Source organism: Sceloporus occidentalis, unplaced genomic scaffold (genome assembly GCF_023333645.1).
Source record: "Sceloporus occidentalis isolate IW3139 unplaced genomic scaffold, rSceOcc1.0.p SCAF_31, whole genome shotgun sequence".
Taxonomy (NCBI): domain Eukaryota; kingdom Metazoa; phylum Chordata; class Lepidosauria; order Squamata; family Phrynosomatidae; genus Sceloporus; species Sceloporus occidentalis.
The window spans coordinates 11,320,258-11,337,726 of record NW_028317011.1 but is presented as its reverse complement, the minus strand read 5'-3'; the positions used below and the strand labels follow the sequence as shown (position 1 = coordinate 11,337,726).

Here is a 17,469-nt window from a genome sequence, read left to right as displayed (position 1 = left end):
CATATCTTTTTGGAACTTCGGAACGTTTTTGGATCTCATATGTAGAACATATCATGGTACTTTGATAAAAACACATAATCTGCCTCTTCCTAAAATGCACTACAATTTCACAAAAGATACGCAAAATAAATAATAGATCATGCAATGCACGAGTATATGGAAAAAACTTGCATACACTGATATTTTTCTATTAATTTAAGATTTTCTTACCTTCTACATCTGTAAGAGGTATTCCAGACTGCCCTATCAGATCTTGTCCATTTTGGTTTATCTTTCCTCTGATTAATACATGATGAAAAATGATGGATAAAAAATAAATGCATGGGTAGAATAGATTATAATAAATTTTATAGGAGCTAGTATATTTATTAAATAGGTTCATGTAAATAAAAGTGTCACTGTAACACAGAGAAACATAGCATGTGTGATGGTATTCACACTGTTTAGTCAAAATATAATAAATATAAGATACATTTCCTTAAGCTAAATTGTTTTCTTTACAGATCATAATAAATATTGGCTGTATTTTGATACAAAAATTGACACATTTTGATGAAAAAGAACAACTGTAAGCATTGTGTTTATGACCGGACAAATAACTGATCACAATTTTCTCCTACAACAATTCTAGAGCCTCCAAATAACAGAATTAAAGCCCAAACATTTTCGTGCTTGTATGGTTACATAAGTACTAACCATAGTTAATTCAGGTTTTATTTTATGAAGATAATTTAGGAGCAGAAATACAAAATTAAAGAAGTAAATGAAGTCCATCGCTTTACTAACTACTACTATGTAGAGCAATTGCTGCACCAACAGCAACTCCATAATGGTACACTGTCCAACTCCCTATTGTGCCCAAAGAGTTGAGGGCCTTTTATAGAGTGTACTTTCTGCATATGGAATTTCTGAACCATTTCTAGGATACATATACCTAAAGTGAAATCTCCATAAAGTGCCTTATACCATAACTGTATAAAAATATGATTGGAGTACTTTAGAAAAATTACTACATGCACATAAACTGTAAGCTCACAATCAAGTCCATGAGGAGTAATTTTGTTTCTTTGACTGTTCCTGATTATCCTTCACAAGGTAGTACTTGCCCAGTTTGCTAGTCTGACATGGAGGAATTGTTTCCATTTTTTTAATTATAATTAAATTGAATCTTATCATAGGCATTGTCTGTGGACAGGTACAGGTAATTATTGACATGATTAAGGTCGCATATCATCTGGCCACAGGGTGCAGTTCTTCTATGTGAAGGCATCTGTTGCCATCTGAGATACCCAGGACTTCACTCCCTGTAGCCTACCTCTGTGCTACCCTTTTCCTCTCTTGGTTCCTGAACCCCTGCCTGCTGCCAGCCCATTTTACCTCTGGACTGTGTCCTACGATAACCCTTTGCCTGCCTTTTGACCTCAGATTGTTAGAGATTAACCGTTTGTCTTCTGCCTGCCTTTGATCTTGGTGTTTTGGCCTTTGCTGCCTGTCTTTTGACCTTGGGTTGCTACCAGTTAACCATTGGATGCCTGGCTGCCTCATTGACACCTGCACTGTGTATTTACTGGCCCTGCATTGAGGATCCTTATCATGAGGACTTTACTAGCACAACCATTATAGTGGATAATTGGTATTATAGTTGTTTTGGAACTCAAAAGGTTAATCGTGGACATTTTAAAACAGTGTGTACCTTCAATAAAATCTGTTACTTACATCCTAGGTGCTGGAAACAAATTGCTGTCCCCAGTTGTGTTGCTTCCATCACTGTCCATGCTGCACCCACTCCCAAAACTACTGACTGAGGAAGCTGTAGAGACTGAGGATTCAACTGGCTTTTGTGTTGTAGATTTTGCTGTAAATGAATAATGTGAAATTGTGTGTTAACGGGTTGTGTGTACATAGACCTATCAAAGTCTAAATTCAGATTTTCAATAAAAATGTGTCAAAGCATAAGGAAGTCGTATCTTATCTTATTAATAACACAGCTTATTCATAAAAATGTGTGGCATAGTTATGCATAGGAAATGCAGGAAATTTTGGAAAAATTATAGGAATAATGATTGCGGATGCCACGCAAGTTGCAATAACAAGTTGCATCCATCCTCGATTAAAATTGGCCAGCCCTACATGAAGAAAAAAAATGTAATTCACTGTCATTTTATTTATATACATAGAGTATCAATTCCTGTTAGTCTGTTATAAGTATTAGAAAATCCTAGAAGAGCATTGGAGGGCAAAGTTGTACATCTTGGGATTTTGGATCCCTGGTGCAGAAGAAACCTGCCTCATATTTAGTTTTTCCTCTTCAATGGCACAAGTAAGCTAAAATATGAGAATAACCGCAGGGCAAGTTATTTGGCATTATCCATGGCTGGCTAAGCTAGTTTCACAACGTTTATAATTAAAATAACAATTTTATGTGTGACATTTCATGGAAGTCTTTTATGTTAAAAGCACGTGTTGACACTGAGAGATATTTTCTATATTCAGCAGCTATAACTAAGCCTTAAACAGTGCTTGTGTACATCACTGAAAGTATGACATGATCTAATTATACCCCCAAAAATATTGCATGTGAGAGATGGAAAATTAATGCCTCCCTAAACACTCATGATTGCTAAAGGTTGAGTGCATTATAGCTACCCTAATATGTTCCCGTAAAATGTTGTTGGAATGCCAGTTAGGTAAGACTTTGAATACTAATTATGGTATAAAATCGTATCACAATCTTATACTGATAGCATGATTGACTGAATGACACAGAAACTCAAAAGGTTTACTTTTATAATCTCAGCTAGTAAGAAAATAGGACTCATGATACATTTTTAATGACTGGAATTTATCATTCCACAAAATTGCAACTGATACGCGTGACTTGTGAACAATGATTAAATAACTACTGAACCGGTAATGAATACATAGATATCATATTGTAGAGTACTCCTACAAAGGTATCCTACTTTCCAAATGGGAGCTGGGAGAGGTGAACCAGTGACTCAGCCTGTGGGGTAACTGGGCCATCCATAAAATGCCACTGAGTTGGTAAAAAAATGTGATGGGAAGTGGGCATAAACAGAATATCACTGCCATAAAAAAGTTTGACTGTGGAAACCATGCATGAAAAAGACTAGTAGCAGATATGATACAAGTTTTATGAATCACATAGAAAAATCCAGTTGCTTAATCCCCACTAATCTTAGTCCCGACTATTTTAGTATTATTACCTTTGATACTTTGTGATGGTATGTCATATTTATTTTTTAGGATGCCTCATAAATACTTACTTATGAGAAATAGTCACATTATGTAAAAATGAGAATTATATATACCATTGTTTTCAGTAAATTATTGTGTGGATATTATTATTATTATTATTATTATTATTATTATATTCCATGGTTCCAGGTTCCATGATCTAAGTCACAGTAAGACATAATATATTAGTAATGTTATTCAAAATTAATATTCAGATGCAAATTTTACAAGATGAAGCACACTCTTAAAACATTTGCATTGAATTTGAAATTCATGAATCTCTTTCTGCAACTTCATACATTCCTAAACCTAACAAGTTATATTAATCATATCAGTACCCATGGATCAGTGTAGATGCATTTTTTAATGCTTTCATTTTTCAAGTATATTTTAAAACATTAGCATTTTGTTGTTTTTTTTCCACTCTCACACTCTCTTTCGCTCATTCTATCTCAAGGTCTCAAACTCTCTCTCACACTGTCTCACGCTCTCTCTCTGTGTCTCTTTACTGCTTCTGTGTCCCTGTATCCTTTTCCACATTTTCACTTCTTCAATTACCTCTGCCTGTTTGTCTTCTTTCTGCGTCCACTTCTCAGCAGCATTGGCTCTGTTAACCTGACCTACTGGAGCACTTCTGCAAAGAGGCACAGCCTCTGTGTACACCCTCTGCTCCAACTGGAGGAATGGGGAGAACCTGCTCTCCTGTCACCGCACCTTTGTGGAAGCACTCTGAGAAGCCAGAGTAATGCAGATGGAGTCATTAACAAACAGAGGTGCAGAAATGCTTCTCTTTGTCTGCGGATCCGTCTGCATTATTCTGGCCTTTTGGAGTACTTCAGCAAAAAGACAGCCTCTCCCATTCATTATATTGGGGAAGAGGGTGAGGCTCTGTCCTTTTGCAGAAGTGCTCCAAGAGGCCCGGTTAATGGAGCTTATAACGGGGAGAAGCAGACAAAGAAAGAGGGAACAAGAAACAGAACAAGAAAAAGCAAGAGAAGAAGCAGAGCTGCGGAAAAGGAGACAGAGACATGAAAGTGGACGGTGGAGAAGGTAGGGAAACATTGAGGAAGAGTGCAGGGCCGGACTGGCCCACCGGGATACCGGGAAAATTCCCGGTGGGCCGGCAGGTCCGTGGGCTGGGCGGCCGACAGACTAACCCCAAAGACAGCCGAAATCTAATCAAAGCGGTCGCTGGGTGCTGATGCGGCCGGCCGGCATCAGCACCCAGCAGCCGTGTGCGATGGCTGTCTAGTGATGGGAGCAGCGTGAGGGGTGAAAGCTCCGCCCCCTCGCACTGACCTTTCACCCCTCACGCTGCTCCCATCACTATGCGGCCATCAGACTGCTGGGAATGTAATCTAAACGGCCGATGCGTGCTGATGCTGCCGGCCGGCGCTACTTTAATACTTTTTTTTTTACTTTATATGGCAAGCCGATCCAGCTTACCATATAAATAAAAAAAAAGTGTTAAAGTAGCTCCGGCCGGCGGCATCAGCACGCATCGGCCGTTTAGATTACATTCCCAGCAGTCTGATGGCTGCATAGTGATGGGAGCAGCGTGAGGTGGAAGCTCCGCCCCCTCGCACTCAGACTGCTGCAGCACCGGATGTCAGGTCAGTGGCATCCTGTCAGCATAGAGGAGAACAGTGTGCAGCTACCAGAGGACGGAAGTCAAGAGAAGTAGAAGGTGAGTAAACCAATGTATTTTTTTTTTACTGTATTATATTATCGTTATGTGTGTCCCCCTATATGCCACTCTGCCTCCATAAATGCCTTATACCCCCCTATATGCCACTCTGTCCCATGATATATGCCTTTAATCCCCCTATATGCCAGAGTATAAGGCATTTCTGGATGCAGAGTGACATATAGGGGGTCAAAAGGCATATCTGGAGGCAGACTGGCATAAAGGGGGTTAAAAGACATTTTATGGGGCAAAGGAGCATATAGGAGGGTATAAAACATATCGGGGAGGCAGAGTGGCATATAGGGGGCATAAGGCTTTTCTGGAGGCAGAGTGCCCCATGATATGCCTTTTAACCCCCTTCATGCCACTCTGCCTCCAGAAATGCCTTATACCCCCCCTATATGCCACTCTGTCCCATGATATGCCTTTTAACCCCCTATATGGCAGAGTGGCATATAGGGGGTTAGAAGGCATATCATGGGACAGAGTGGCATATAGGGGGTATAAGGCATTTCTGGATGCAGTGACATATAGGGGGTCAAAAGGCATATCTGGAGGTAGAGTGGCAAAAAGGGGGTTAAAAGGCATATCACGGGGCAGGAGGGCATATAGGAGGGTTGAGGCATATCAGGGAGGCAGAGTGGCATATAGGGGGGTATAAGGCTTTTCTGGAGGCAGAGTGCCCCATGATATGCCTTTTAACCCCCTTTATGCCACTCTGCCTCCAGAATGCCTTATACCCCCTATATGCCACTCTGTCCCATGATATGCCTTTTAACCCGCTATATGGCAGAGTGGCATATAGGGGGTTAGAAGGCATATCATGGGACAGAGTGGCATATAGGGGGTATAAGGCATTTCTGGAGGCAGAGTGGCATATAGGGGGTTAGAAGGCATATCAGGGGGGCAGAGTGGCAAGCCTGGGGGCAGAGGTGCATAACTCGGGGGTAGGTTGTCAAATGAAAGGAAATAAAAACCAAACATGTCTCAATCATAGCTTTTATTAAATATGGAAAAAAATAGTCTACATGAATTAATAAAGAAATAAAAGTTTCTTACCAGAATATCGTGAAGAATAATGTGATCAGTGTTTTGTTCCACTGAATAAAATGGAACTTTTTCATCTAAAAATGTTCGCAGTAGTAAATGTTTTGATCCTATTATGTGTAATGTATTTAATTTATTAGGGCCTTTTAACACTTTTGCTTTCTGGCATTTTAATACAAATAATGAGATAAAAAGAATGGCGAATAGTGTGACGCGGGTGTGTATAAGGGGTGCGTGTGGGTATAAGAGCCTGACCGTGAGATAAACTATATGGGGCTGGTCTCCAAATGTTTCCAGGGCTGCTTTTTAGTCCCAGTCCGGCCCTGGAAGAGTGAATGAGAGTATACGGGAGGAAAAATCCCTCCAAATTTCATCCAAATTGAAATTGCAGAAAACAAAATTCATTTTCTGAAAACAAATGGACTAAAACAAAACAAAAAAAATAATTCAAATTTTGGTCCATTTGCACAAGGCTACTATATATTAATTATACATTAATTACCATATTACATAACGTATCTGAAAATGCGATCTTCCCATTAGGTGAAACACCTCTTACATTTGTCTATAATGTCACATTATTTTTCTCACCTTCAGTCTTGACGGATCCATCAGAGTTGACCTTCTTGAGTGCAAGCTGGCTTTGGTCTTTGCTGTCATTGGCTGGTGGAGGCAGATTGTCAGACTGAGTTCTTTGAATTGGGAGGACTCCTGCTATGCTGTGTCTGTGTTGCTTCCTGGCATGATTAGACTGACCGCTTTTATGTGCTGCTGTGGCAGTGTGGGTGAAATGGAAACCCAGAGTATGTATCCTCAGATGGAACCAGCTTAAATGTTACTCATGCAAACAAAGGTGTTTTTTTATTATTATTTTTTTTTTTTTACTGAGATAGGTAGTGTTTCCACATCAAAAAGACACCACATGCACAGCATTAGGGGGCTTTAAAAACTGGCTGTTTCTTTTTATTGGTTTATAGAATGTTTCTCACTATGGCTTTAATCCTGTGAGAACTCATGCAGTGCAAATTCTTTAGACAAACACAATTATCTTAACGGGAAGATTCTAACTTACTTACACAAAGTTGTGTTGCTTCCAGGCTACAATGTGAACCAGGACTGATAATAAAAAAATGCTTCAAGATGCTTTATACTCATACAACTAAAATATATGTTTAGTTACGTGAGAGCTTCTATTAATACATTTCTGAAGCATATTTTGTTAATGTTGGGTTTACATATTGAAAATGTATATTTTGAAATTCATTTAAAGTATTTCTTCATCTGCATTCCATATTGTAGTAAATTAAAAGAGCTTTGCACTTTAAAGTAAGCATAAATTACAGGGAATAAACAACTTTTTAAGTGTAAAGGGCCAAACTAGAGCTAAGTGGTGCAATCACCACAGCAACCAGCAAAATGTTCCTGCATCGCCTGTACCATTTTACATCATACGTCTCCATATTACCCACTTTTTTAGGTTCCTGGAGGAGAAACCATTAATAACATAACCACTGACAATTATGGCTATTTTTATCTGGTCTTATAGTATATGTTAGTAGTTAAATACATGTTGTATCGCCGGGGCGGTCTTTAATAATAAACAGGATTGTGGTAAACGTTTACAGGAGCACCTCTTACATGTTAGATCGCAAGCTCTTTAAAACAAATATATTGCTAGCACTGATCATGTTTCAAAAGGACAGTAAAATATTTAGTCTATCCTTTTAAACACCTGTTGAGATATTTTGGCCCTTGGTCATTTTTAGGATGCTGTGCAGCTCTTTTGTCTTTTGTTTAAAAACTAACCAGATTTGAGTTTAAAGTGACGTGGAAGTAATTTTATTATGAACATTATTCTATTGAATCCATCACAAGTGGATATAGATAAGTATAATTATCTAAACTAATTTACAGATACATGGCTATTTCTAAATCCTGATGGGTTCTGTTTCACAAAAATGTTCTTATTCAATACATTTTAGTGTTTTTTTTTCTGTACTAGCCTGGTATATATCTATATATATATATATCTATATATATATATATCTATATATATAATGTAAAAGGGTGAAGCCGTATTAGTCCAGTAGACACGATGTCTATTTTTTGACATCGTATATATATATATATATATATATATATATAAATTCTGGTGTATTTTCTAATGTGTCTGTGTTATTTTGGGCTTCAATAATGTACCCTGTATGTTATATAAAATGCTGTTTACAAAACACTCAAGAGACTTAAGTATTGCTTCTATGTTCTTTGAAACAAAAACACTTTAATTTTTTCTTTTTAATATGTTAAGGATGTATGCATGAGCGTGCAATAGTATGAAGCATTCACTCACAATAGCATGATGGTAGATTGTTAAAAGTAGTGTTTCTGATCTGTGCTGCTAAGGTTGTAATTTGTTACATATTTATATAATTACACAAATGGATTTACATTGGGGTAAACTAGTGCACGATGAAACAGCAAACAAAAAATAGTAAAATGCAAGGGCTGGTGAAAACTGCTTGATTCAGCTCTGATGTTACTGACACGTGAAAGAAAATTAAAAAGTATGTATAGCCTGGAAAAATATATATTTTTTACAATGCGATATTTATGGAAAAATTAAATTACACTTAAAATTAATGTACAAGACTTGCACAAACGATTTACACCATGGGGCATACTAGACTATGTATGAAGACAGTTGGATGGAACAATGGACCAATGAGGAAACAGCCAGTTTCATTAAATTTTAGTAAACAAAAAAAAATTGGGTAAACGTGGACAATATTTTCACAATAAAGGACAATTAACAAGGTGAACAAATAGTGACAACAAATAATGGTCAACAAGAGGGGACAGCAAGAAAAGGCAACACATGAACATTAAGCTGCCATGCTGAGGAATTTATTTGCGTCTTTTACTTGGTTGAAGACGAAGCTGTTGGACAGCTGCCTCAGCAGCAGCGATGGCTGCTCCAGCATCTTCAAGATGGGTCTGAGTGACACTGGTTTTACTTTGGCTTCGTGATGGTCCATGAGAGCGGAGGTGTCCTTCAGAAGATGATTTAGAACTACCAGGACTGCTATGAGATTTCTCTATGGTGGGAATCTGCATATCTAAAGAAGGAAAGTTTAATTTGGTATACTTCCTGAAACAATCAACTTAGCAGTAACATATTTCATTTTTTTATGGATCTGAACTATATTCCTTCATAATTTAAGGTAAAGGCAAACTATTTTATTACATTTTACTTATATACAATAATTATATGAATACGTTTTCTTATCCAGCAAAGCTCAACATAAAACCATTATTTCTATATTATGGTTAACTCTACTTAACAGTAGACTTGCACATTCGTCTTCGGGTGAACATGAAAACGAGCATGAAGAGGCCGTTTTTTTGTTTGTTCTGAAGGAACATAGAACAGAATACAATGCCGGCAAAACGTAGGCGAAGACGAAGACTCACAACCACGAAGAATCGAAGATTCTTCATGATCGTCTTCGTTTTCGCCGCGCAGCCGCCAAAATTTCAAACAGGAGTGAGCTTATCCTCGTCTGTCCAATCAGCTCGCTCGTGTGATGTCACGCTAAGGGTCTCGTCCAATGCCTGTGCTGCTGTTTTTTGAATTCTGAAACCACCTTTATAAGACCAGAGCTTGCCTGAGAGATCCATTCATTTTTCGCTGTGACTGCTTTGGCAACACTGCTGTGCTGCATCCGAGCGTTACAGAGAGAGATTGTTCTGTTCTGTGTGAGACTGGTAAGCCTCAGCCTGCCATTTCTCACAGTGTACTCTTCCTCACTTCAGTTCTACTGAATTAATAATTTTATTAATTTAGTCATTTTTTTATTTTATTTTTTTTCAGTGCTTCTGTCTGTCATCAACTGTGTAGTGCTGTTGAGTTGACAGTGCACCCAGTGCCTCACTGGCACTGGGGTGCCCTTGCCCTGGGCTGGTCTAGTGCCTACTGCCTGTCCTGTCTTCACTTAGATAAATTAAATAATAGAATTTATAAATAATAATTTAATAGAATATATAATAATTTAATAGTACATTATAATATTATATATATTTGTCAGTCATATATATATTATATATACTATAGTATACTAGTGTAGAGATTCAAGACATCTACTAGTGTCTAATCTAAAATCAGTAATATAAACTGCTCAAAATAATAAAGGGAACACTTAAACAACACAATGTAACTCAAAGTGGTTTTCCATTTTAAATTTGAGTGTGACTCCATATCCAGACCTTCATGGGTTGATAAATTTGATTTCCATTGATAATTTTTGTGTGATTTTGTTGTCAGCACATTCAACTATGTAAAGACGGAAGTATGTCATACGATTAGTTCATTCATTCAGATCTAGGATGTGTAATCTTAGTGTTCCCTTTATTATTTTGAGCAGTGTATAATTCATTTTTGTTAGCTTATTAATTAGCTATAAATAAAATTAATTACTACTAGCTTATAGTTCAGCTAATCTTATTAGTACTGGTGCTGCACCTCTTTAGTTTGTGCTTTGTTTTAGCAACAGCAAGAGACCAAGTCATTTTTTTAAAATTAATAATATTTCATTTTATTTCATTTGTTTTGCTCACCTCAGTCCATCAGTGAAGTGAACTTGTTGGGCTAGTGAGTGCAGCCGCATAAGTGCTGTGTTCTTTTTTGATCAGCAAGCAGTAACGTTAACTGTTTTGCAAAGATTTTCTCATTTATTTAACATTTTATTTTAATTTTATTAAAAGTACCCTTAGTGTTTTGCTCACCTCAGTCCATCAGTGAAGTGAACTTGTTGGGCTAGTGAGTGCAGCCGCATAAGTGCTGTGTGTTTTTGCTCAGCAAGCAGTGAAGCTAACTGTTTTGCTCTTACATTTTATTTTCTATTCTAATTTCTTTTCAAGAAAGATTGACTGTGTGACGACAACTGTACTAAGCAAAGCTTCAAGGTACTAGCTGTAGTACTAAAATAATTCTAATCTTCTTTAATCTTAATCTATAATATATTATAAATATATAACATAATATAATATAAATTCTAATTCATAATCTATAATATAAGTCATTCTAATTCTAAATTCTAATTAATAATCTATATTCTTCTATCTATAATCCATAATATAAGTAATTATTTCTAATCTATTAATATTATATAATTTAATATTAATTAATAAATCATATACTGAATCTGATTTAACCTCACTTTAGCTTAGTGGGCTTGAGAGCGTCTGCATAGAGGTAGACTTATAGTAAGGAAATATAGCTTTAGCATAGTAGTAGGCTAAGCTCTTAGGCCAGTGTAAATTCAAATTAAAAATAAAATACTGCTAGTTATATAAATAGTTAATCTTAAATTAATAATTTAAATAACTTTAGCACTTTGGCAGATTGCACACAACAGCACAGTGCAGTTGTGCATAGTTTTACTTTTTAAGCAGTAGCACTGAAGAGAACTTCCTCTAATTTTTTTGTCTTTAATTTGTTTTTTACATTTTTTTTATATAGTTTTTTAAACACTACACTACACACACAACACAAAACTTGAAATGGATCCTCCTTTTGGGACTAAGGAGGGACAAGCTCCATTTACCACCACCACCACCAGCACCACCACCAGTTTTAAGATGCAGCCTTTGCGTCAGTCTAGTCGGACAAGTAGGCCAAGGTGTCGCTTATCATTTGGGGAAGAATTGCTTGAAGGATCATCAAGTAAAGGAAAGGCACCAAAAGCAGGCAGTAGTAGGGCTGCTAGGCCCACAAGCTCTATGGTTTTTTACGGAAAGCCTAAAGCACCAGAAGCACGTTCAAAGTTAAAGGGTAGCACAACTAGTACTTCTACTAGCCCAGTGAGTAAAAAGAAGTGCCTTTTGCCCCAAGCAGCATCTTCCCCATCCACGAGCAGCATGCAAGGTACCAAGCAAAGCCAAATTAGCAGCAAGACTCAGAGGGGTCCCAAACCAAAGCGATCTCATTCCTTTGTAGGGAAAACCACCACCACCACTACCTCTACCTCTACCGCCTCTACCACCACTAGTGCTGCGCCTACTGTTCTCCCCGGTACCGCCACGCCATGTACTCCTAGCACCTCTAGCAAGCCACCAAATCCTTACAATATTTTTGTAAAGACAGTTAGAGAGATGGCTACACATAGTGGAACTCCACCTAGCGAGGTACCAGAGGAGCCTGAGACTGAGAGGCCAAGTGCAGAGTCTGTTCTTCCTGCTCGCACTACTACTAGTCACAATATCAGTCTTAGCTCCAGCCTAGCAGGAATTCCATTTGATCTGGCTAATGAAGAACTAGACTATGAGCCAGAGGAAGTAGAGGAGATGAGTGGTCAGGAATCAGATTCCTCAGGGAGCAGTGTACAAATGACTAGTGCACAATTTTCCCCTGAACCTCCACCTTCTCCGCTACGATCATCGCCACCAGCAGCAGCAAAACCTACCAAATCTGCTAGACTTAAAGCAATTAGCAGTCCCACTATGGCCAGTACTGGTAGTACCACCAGTGCCACCACCACTAGTTCTGCCGCTGTTCATCCACCCCGAGCAATAGAAGCAGCACCCAAGGCACACCCCAAGGCTATGCGTGCCCCAATTTGGGAGCACTTTGAAAATGTTGAAGAAGGGCGCTATGGAAAGTGCAAACATTGTGGGAAGCTAATAAGCAGAGGGAAAGTGTCTGGCCATTTTACCAGTTCTAGCATGAAGCATCACCTCAGCACTCAACACAACGCTGTGCTATTGGGGAAAGATGCAGAAGTAAAACGTGGTGCAGGCAGCATAGCTGGTGGCCGTGGTACTACAACAACAACTAGTAGCATCCCCAGAGAGAGTGGAAAAACCCCAACATCTGCTTCTGAGCCAATAGCAGCAGCAGCTAGTGCTGGCAGCCAGAGACCAAGGCAGGTTGGAGCACTGCAAGCCCATGGAAGAATTTGGGGCATTCCACTCCAAGAGAACAATGCCCAAACAGCAGGCCAATAAAGTAACGCGACTTGTTGGTCAGTTCATTGCTGTTGGAGGGGCATCCTTCTCCATGATTGAAGGGGAGCCTTTCAAACAATTGATGGCGGCTGTGGCTCCACAATACACAGTTCTGTCACGTTCCACTTTCAGTAGGAACATTGGCCCCTCATTGTATAGGTCCTGTGTTTCAGCAGTGAAAGCGGAGCTTTCCAAGGCTGTTGGTCAGTGTGTTCATTTCACAACAGATTTGTGGAGTGCACCTAGCGGCCAGCATGCCTTTCTTTCTTTGACAGCACACTGGTGGCAGCCCGGTGTGTCTAAGGAAGCTGCTGCTGCAGCAGGCTACCGATCATTCCTTCTCCATGCAGAAGTGATGGATGAAAAGCACACTTCCGAAAATATTCTGCATGCAATGAGGAAAATGTTTAGCCTTTGGGTGGGAGCAGAGAGGTGGGCACCAATGTTGAAGTTGGTTTTGTGGTAACTGACGGAGGTGCCAATATGGTGAAAGCGCTGCGAGATGGTCATATTGTTGGTGTGCACTGTGCAGCCCACATCATCCATCTTGTACTGAAGGCAGCAATGTCAGAAGGAACTAATGTAGCAGCAGTTCTGTCCCGCTGCAGAAAGATCGCTGGGCACTTTCACCATAGTGTTAAGGCTAGCCAACTTTTGAGGGAAGAGCAAGAGAGGGCAGGTCTTCCCGTACACTGCCTACGACAGGATGTCAGTACGCGGTGGAACTCCACTTTAGAGATGCTGGAGAGGATTTTGGAGCAGCAGAGGGCAATCCATAATCTTGCCTCAGAGCATAAAATTGGGATTACATCTCCATTGAATAGGGAGGATTGGACAGTGATCGCCCAGCTAGTGGCAGTCCTTAAACCATTCAGGGATGCCACTGACAATTTAAGATCAAACACTGCCAGTCTGGCCCAGGTAATCCCAGTGTTCTCCCATCTAGGCAGCAAGATGGATGTGTTCCTTGAAAACCGTGAGGCTGTTCAAGGTGGCACTCTACATCCTGACGTAGCAGCCATAGTCAGGAAGCTGAAGGATCTGCTAAAAGTACGCCTTCGCAAACGCATGGAAGAAAGTCCTGAAATGATGCTAGCGTGCCTTTGCGATCCAAGGATTAAGGTAAAGCTAGCAATGAAATTCAATGTTCTCAGTAGCTACCGGGAGCAATTGGTTAACAAGGTGCGTGACTGGCAGCGTAAAATGGGAATGCTTTCCGAGGAGGGAGAGGTGCAGAAGGAGGAAGAGATGATGTGGTCTGCTACTCCTAGCAGCAGCATCAGCAGCAGTGCCACAAGCAGCACAACACTGCTGAGTGGAGCAGCTGCGTTTTGGGAAGAGGCACTTGGGAGTATAGTTGGACCATCTGACAGAGCTAGCAGCAGAAAGGAGAGTAGTGCTGCTGAAATGGTCAAACTTTACCTCTGTGAAGTTCCTTCTGCGCCTAATGTTGATCCTCTTAGCTACTGGGATGAAAAGAAGAGTGTGTGGCCTGCACTCTCATGGGTTGTGCAGCAGCTACTATCATGTCCGCCAACCACAGCACTCACGCGTGGCACCTCATCTGATGGAGCAGATTGCCTTTCTTAAATTCAATCTGCCCAAGTTGGGTTACCCAGCTCTTAGCTTGGAAAGTTAATTTTCCCGAATGGAAAGGGTAGTTTCTCCCCCTGGTTGCACTTGCTTGCGGTGTAGCAACGCCTGCTACCTCCGCCGGTGTAACCAATTTACGCTAGGGCCTTGTGTCTGAGTTCTGTAAGTCCGCTCCCAAACGCCAAGGACGGACAGTCTTTGGATGCTTTGCCCTGGGGTGAAACAGGTGAGCGGGTCGCCAATTGCCCACTCATTCGCCTTTTCCATTTCCATTAAATTTTTTTCCGTCTGATACACAACCAACTAAACTAGGTATGCAAATGCACGTAGGTAGGTATAGCTGGGTAGGTAGCACTATAAACATTAAATAAATATAATAAAGTAAATAATAAATATAACTTTAAAATAAAATTAAATAAACCCCTAATTATTATTTTTTTAAATCCATTAAAATTAAAATGAAATTATTATTTAGACATAATACATCTTTAACGAAACCAGTGCACTACTACTACTCTTAAACATAACCGTACATTAACCCTAAGCTATTTTTAGTTCTTGTCCCACATTTTTCCATCCGCATACCTGCCAACAGACCCAACTTTTTCAGGGACAGTCCTGCTTTTTTCCAGTCCTGTCCTGTAAAAGTTGGGTTGTTGCAAAGTATGCCATTATAAATAGGTAGCGAATGTTAGGCATGTATTTAAAAGTAGTCTAAAATCGATTTAAAAATGTAAAATAATCCCTATTCTTTTATTAAACATCTATGGATGTGTGACTGTGTATGATAAAAAGGAGGCCAAGTTCCTTGGAGCATTTGCCTAGGTCTCAGACAAGACAACAGCTCGGATGAACTTGGCCCTCAGTTTCGGGCAATGTGTATTGTGTACAGTACACCTGCAGAACTGCAGAATGCACTTCATTCGTTGATGGCAGGCGAGCCCCCTGCCGAAACGACCAATAGAGTTGCACACACGTACCTTCACGGCAGCTGCTGCTGCTCCGATGTGTTGTTAACCCCGTATTAACCCCTGCTAGGCAACCGGGAGAAAAACGAAGATGAAACGAGCACGAAGAATGTCCACGAATATTCGCCCGAAGAGAAGACAGGAATGGGCGAATATTGGCGGAATACGAAGATTTTTTCCCCCCCGTAGACGAGCACGAAGACGAACACGAAGAGCCCCCTGGTGCCCAAGTCTACTTAACAGTATGGGCTCCCTTACACGTTAATTTTGTATTTATAGATCACCAGTTTCTAAATACTTGTCTTTTAGTATACCCTCGTTCTTCAGTGATCCTTTTATAGCCTTGACTCTTTACTGTACACGTCATGATATCAATTAGGGAGTTGGCTCCAGTTATCTTGTAATTCCCTCACTGAGTCTATAAATGTTCCTCATTACCTCAGGTATTATTTACTTATGGGTATCAGGCCTGTCTGTAGATTATGATATCTAATCATCAGCCATCTCATCTTAATTATTATGAATCAAACTGTAAAGCTCTGTGGAGTGTGTAAGCACTATACAAATGGGAGATTATAATAGTTTGAATCCATGGAAAACAAATCTTTACAGCTTTGGTTGCATTTTACACAATTATAGCCTATTACAATAGCAGCACTTGTGTATGCTTTATTATGAATAAAAAACATATAAAAAATATATTTATTGGAATACTTGTTATCATGACAGAGTTTCAGTTATTTATTATTATTAATTCTCTACCTTTTGAAGGATCTGGGAAGATTCCATGACTTCTGCTTTTAATGACAGATGGCTTTGGAACTTGCTGATTACTTTGACTAGAGTGAGGTTTTGCATGGTCAATGCTTTCACTCTGTTCTTTCAACTGGTACCATCTTGGGATGTTATCAAGAGAAGAGGGGTTGGATAAATCTATTAACACCTAAAGCAAGAAAAACATATTGAATAAAATATTTGTTCCATAAATGCATTAACACATTCTAAGTTATTACAGTCACAAGTGTTCAATTATATGGGTTTAAATGAAAAGTTGGTGGCATTTACCGTACATTGAAATCTACCCATAGAAAAGTTGTTTGTTTACCATATTTCTTACCTCACCAAGAAAGTCATTGGAAGAGAATCTATCATAGTCCCATATGGTAACTTCTAGGGTTTTCTTCTTCAGCTGTATAATAATTCAAAAATGAATTAGCATTTCTATTAAAACTCTTCTACAACATGCTCACAACTTCTTCATGATGTTTATGTTTAGAGCCTCTGAAAAGATCTTGGATCTATTCTTGGCCACATCAGCCCTTAGTAAAAAAAACTCATCAGTCTTTGTGGCAAAATATCACTTTTGTGCCTACCTATTTTACATGCCCAGTTGGCTTTACCGTAATACAAAAAAGCTACAACCAGAAATACCCATCCTCTTCAATGATATTAATTAGTAATTAATTAAATATTACTTGTCAGTATGAGAGGCATGTGACCTCATACAATAGTGTAATTATAATAAAAAAAACATATCCACATGCAAAATTATTCCTTATATTTGCTACAACAGATGTCTAAAATCATAATTCTTTGGCTTATTTTGCAGGTGGGTGCAATGCTCCCATGTAAAATAATATTTTGTGTTGACCTGATGTAAGCCCTTGTAGGAAGCTTTCCGTTCACTATATTAACTGACCCATGTATGCAAACATTGCCTCTTCTCTGTACACATTGCCTCTTCACAGTTGATTAATACAGTTCTAAATATTCTTGAGTCCCAGTTATTATATGTGTGACACAAACCTGCTCCATGGAAATGTTCTTGTAAATTACAGTCTGATTCCACTCAGGATTCAAGCTTTTTTGCACATGCTTTGTCCTTCTCTTGTACTCAGCGCTAAAAAGATATGT

At 39.2% G+C, this 17,469-nt stretch overlaps 1 protein-coding gene across 1 annotated transcript in view; it reads right to left on the bottom strand.

The window, feature by feature from the left end:
- The window catches only part of LOC149298835 (protein piccolo-like), a 142,704-nt gene that overhangs the window by 9,372 nt on the left and 115,863 nt on the right, over nt 1–17,469 (bottom strand). Inside the window, exons 19-26 of the mRNA XM_089487201.1 lie at nt 17,362–17,455; nt 16,673–16,744; nt 16,318–16,498; nt 8,914–9,108; nt 6,584–6,763; nt 5,686–5,688; nt 1,717–1,855; nt 211–278 (exon numbers count right to left, since the gene is read on the bottom strand). Of these exons, the coding sequence (XP_089343327.1) occupies nt 211–278; nt 1,717–1,855; nt 5,686–5,688; nt 6,584–6,763; nt 8,914–9,108; nt 16,318–16,498; nt 16,673–16,744; nt 17,362–17,455 (932 nt within the window). The remainder of the gene's footprint in view (nt 1–210; nt 279–1,716; nt 1,856–5,685; nt 5,689–6,583; nt 6,764–8,913; nt 9,109–16,317; nt 16,499–16,672; nt 16,745–17,361; nt 17,456–17,469) is intronic.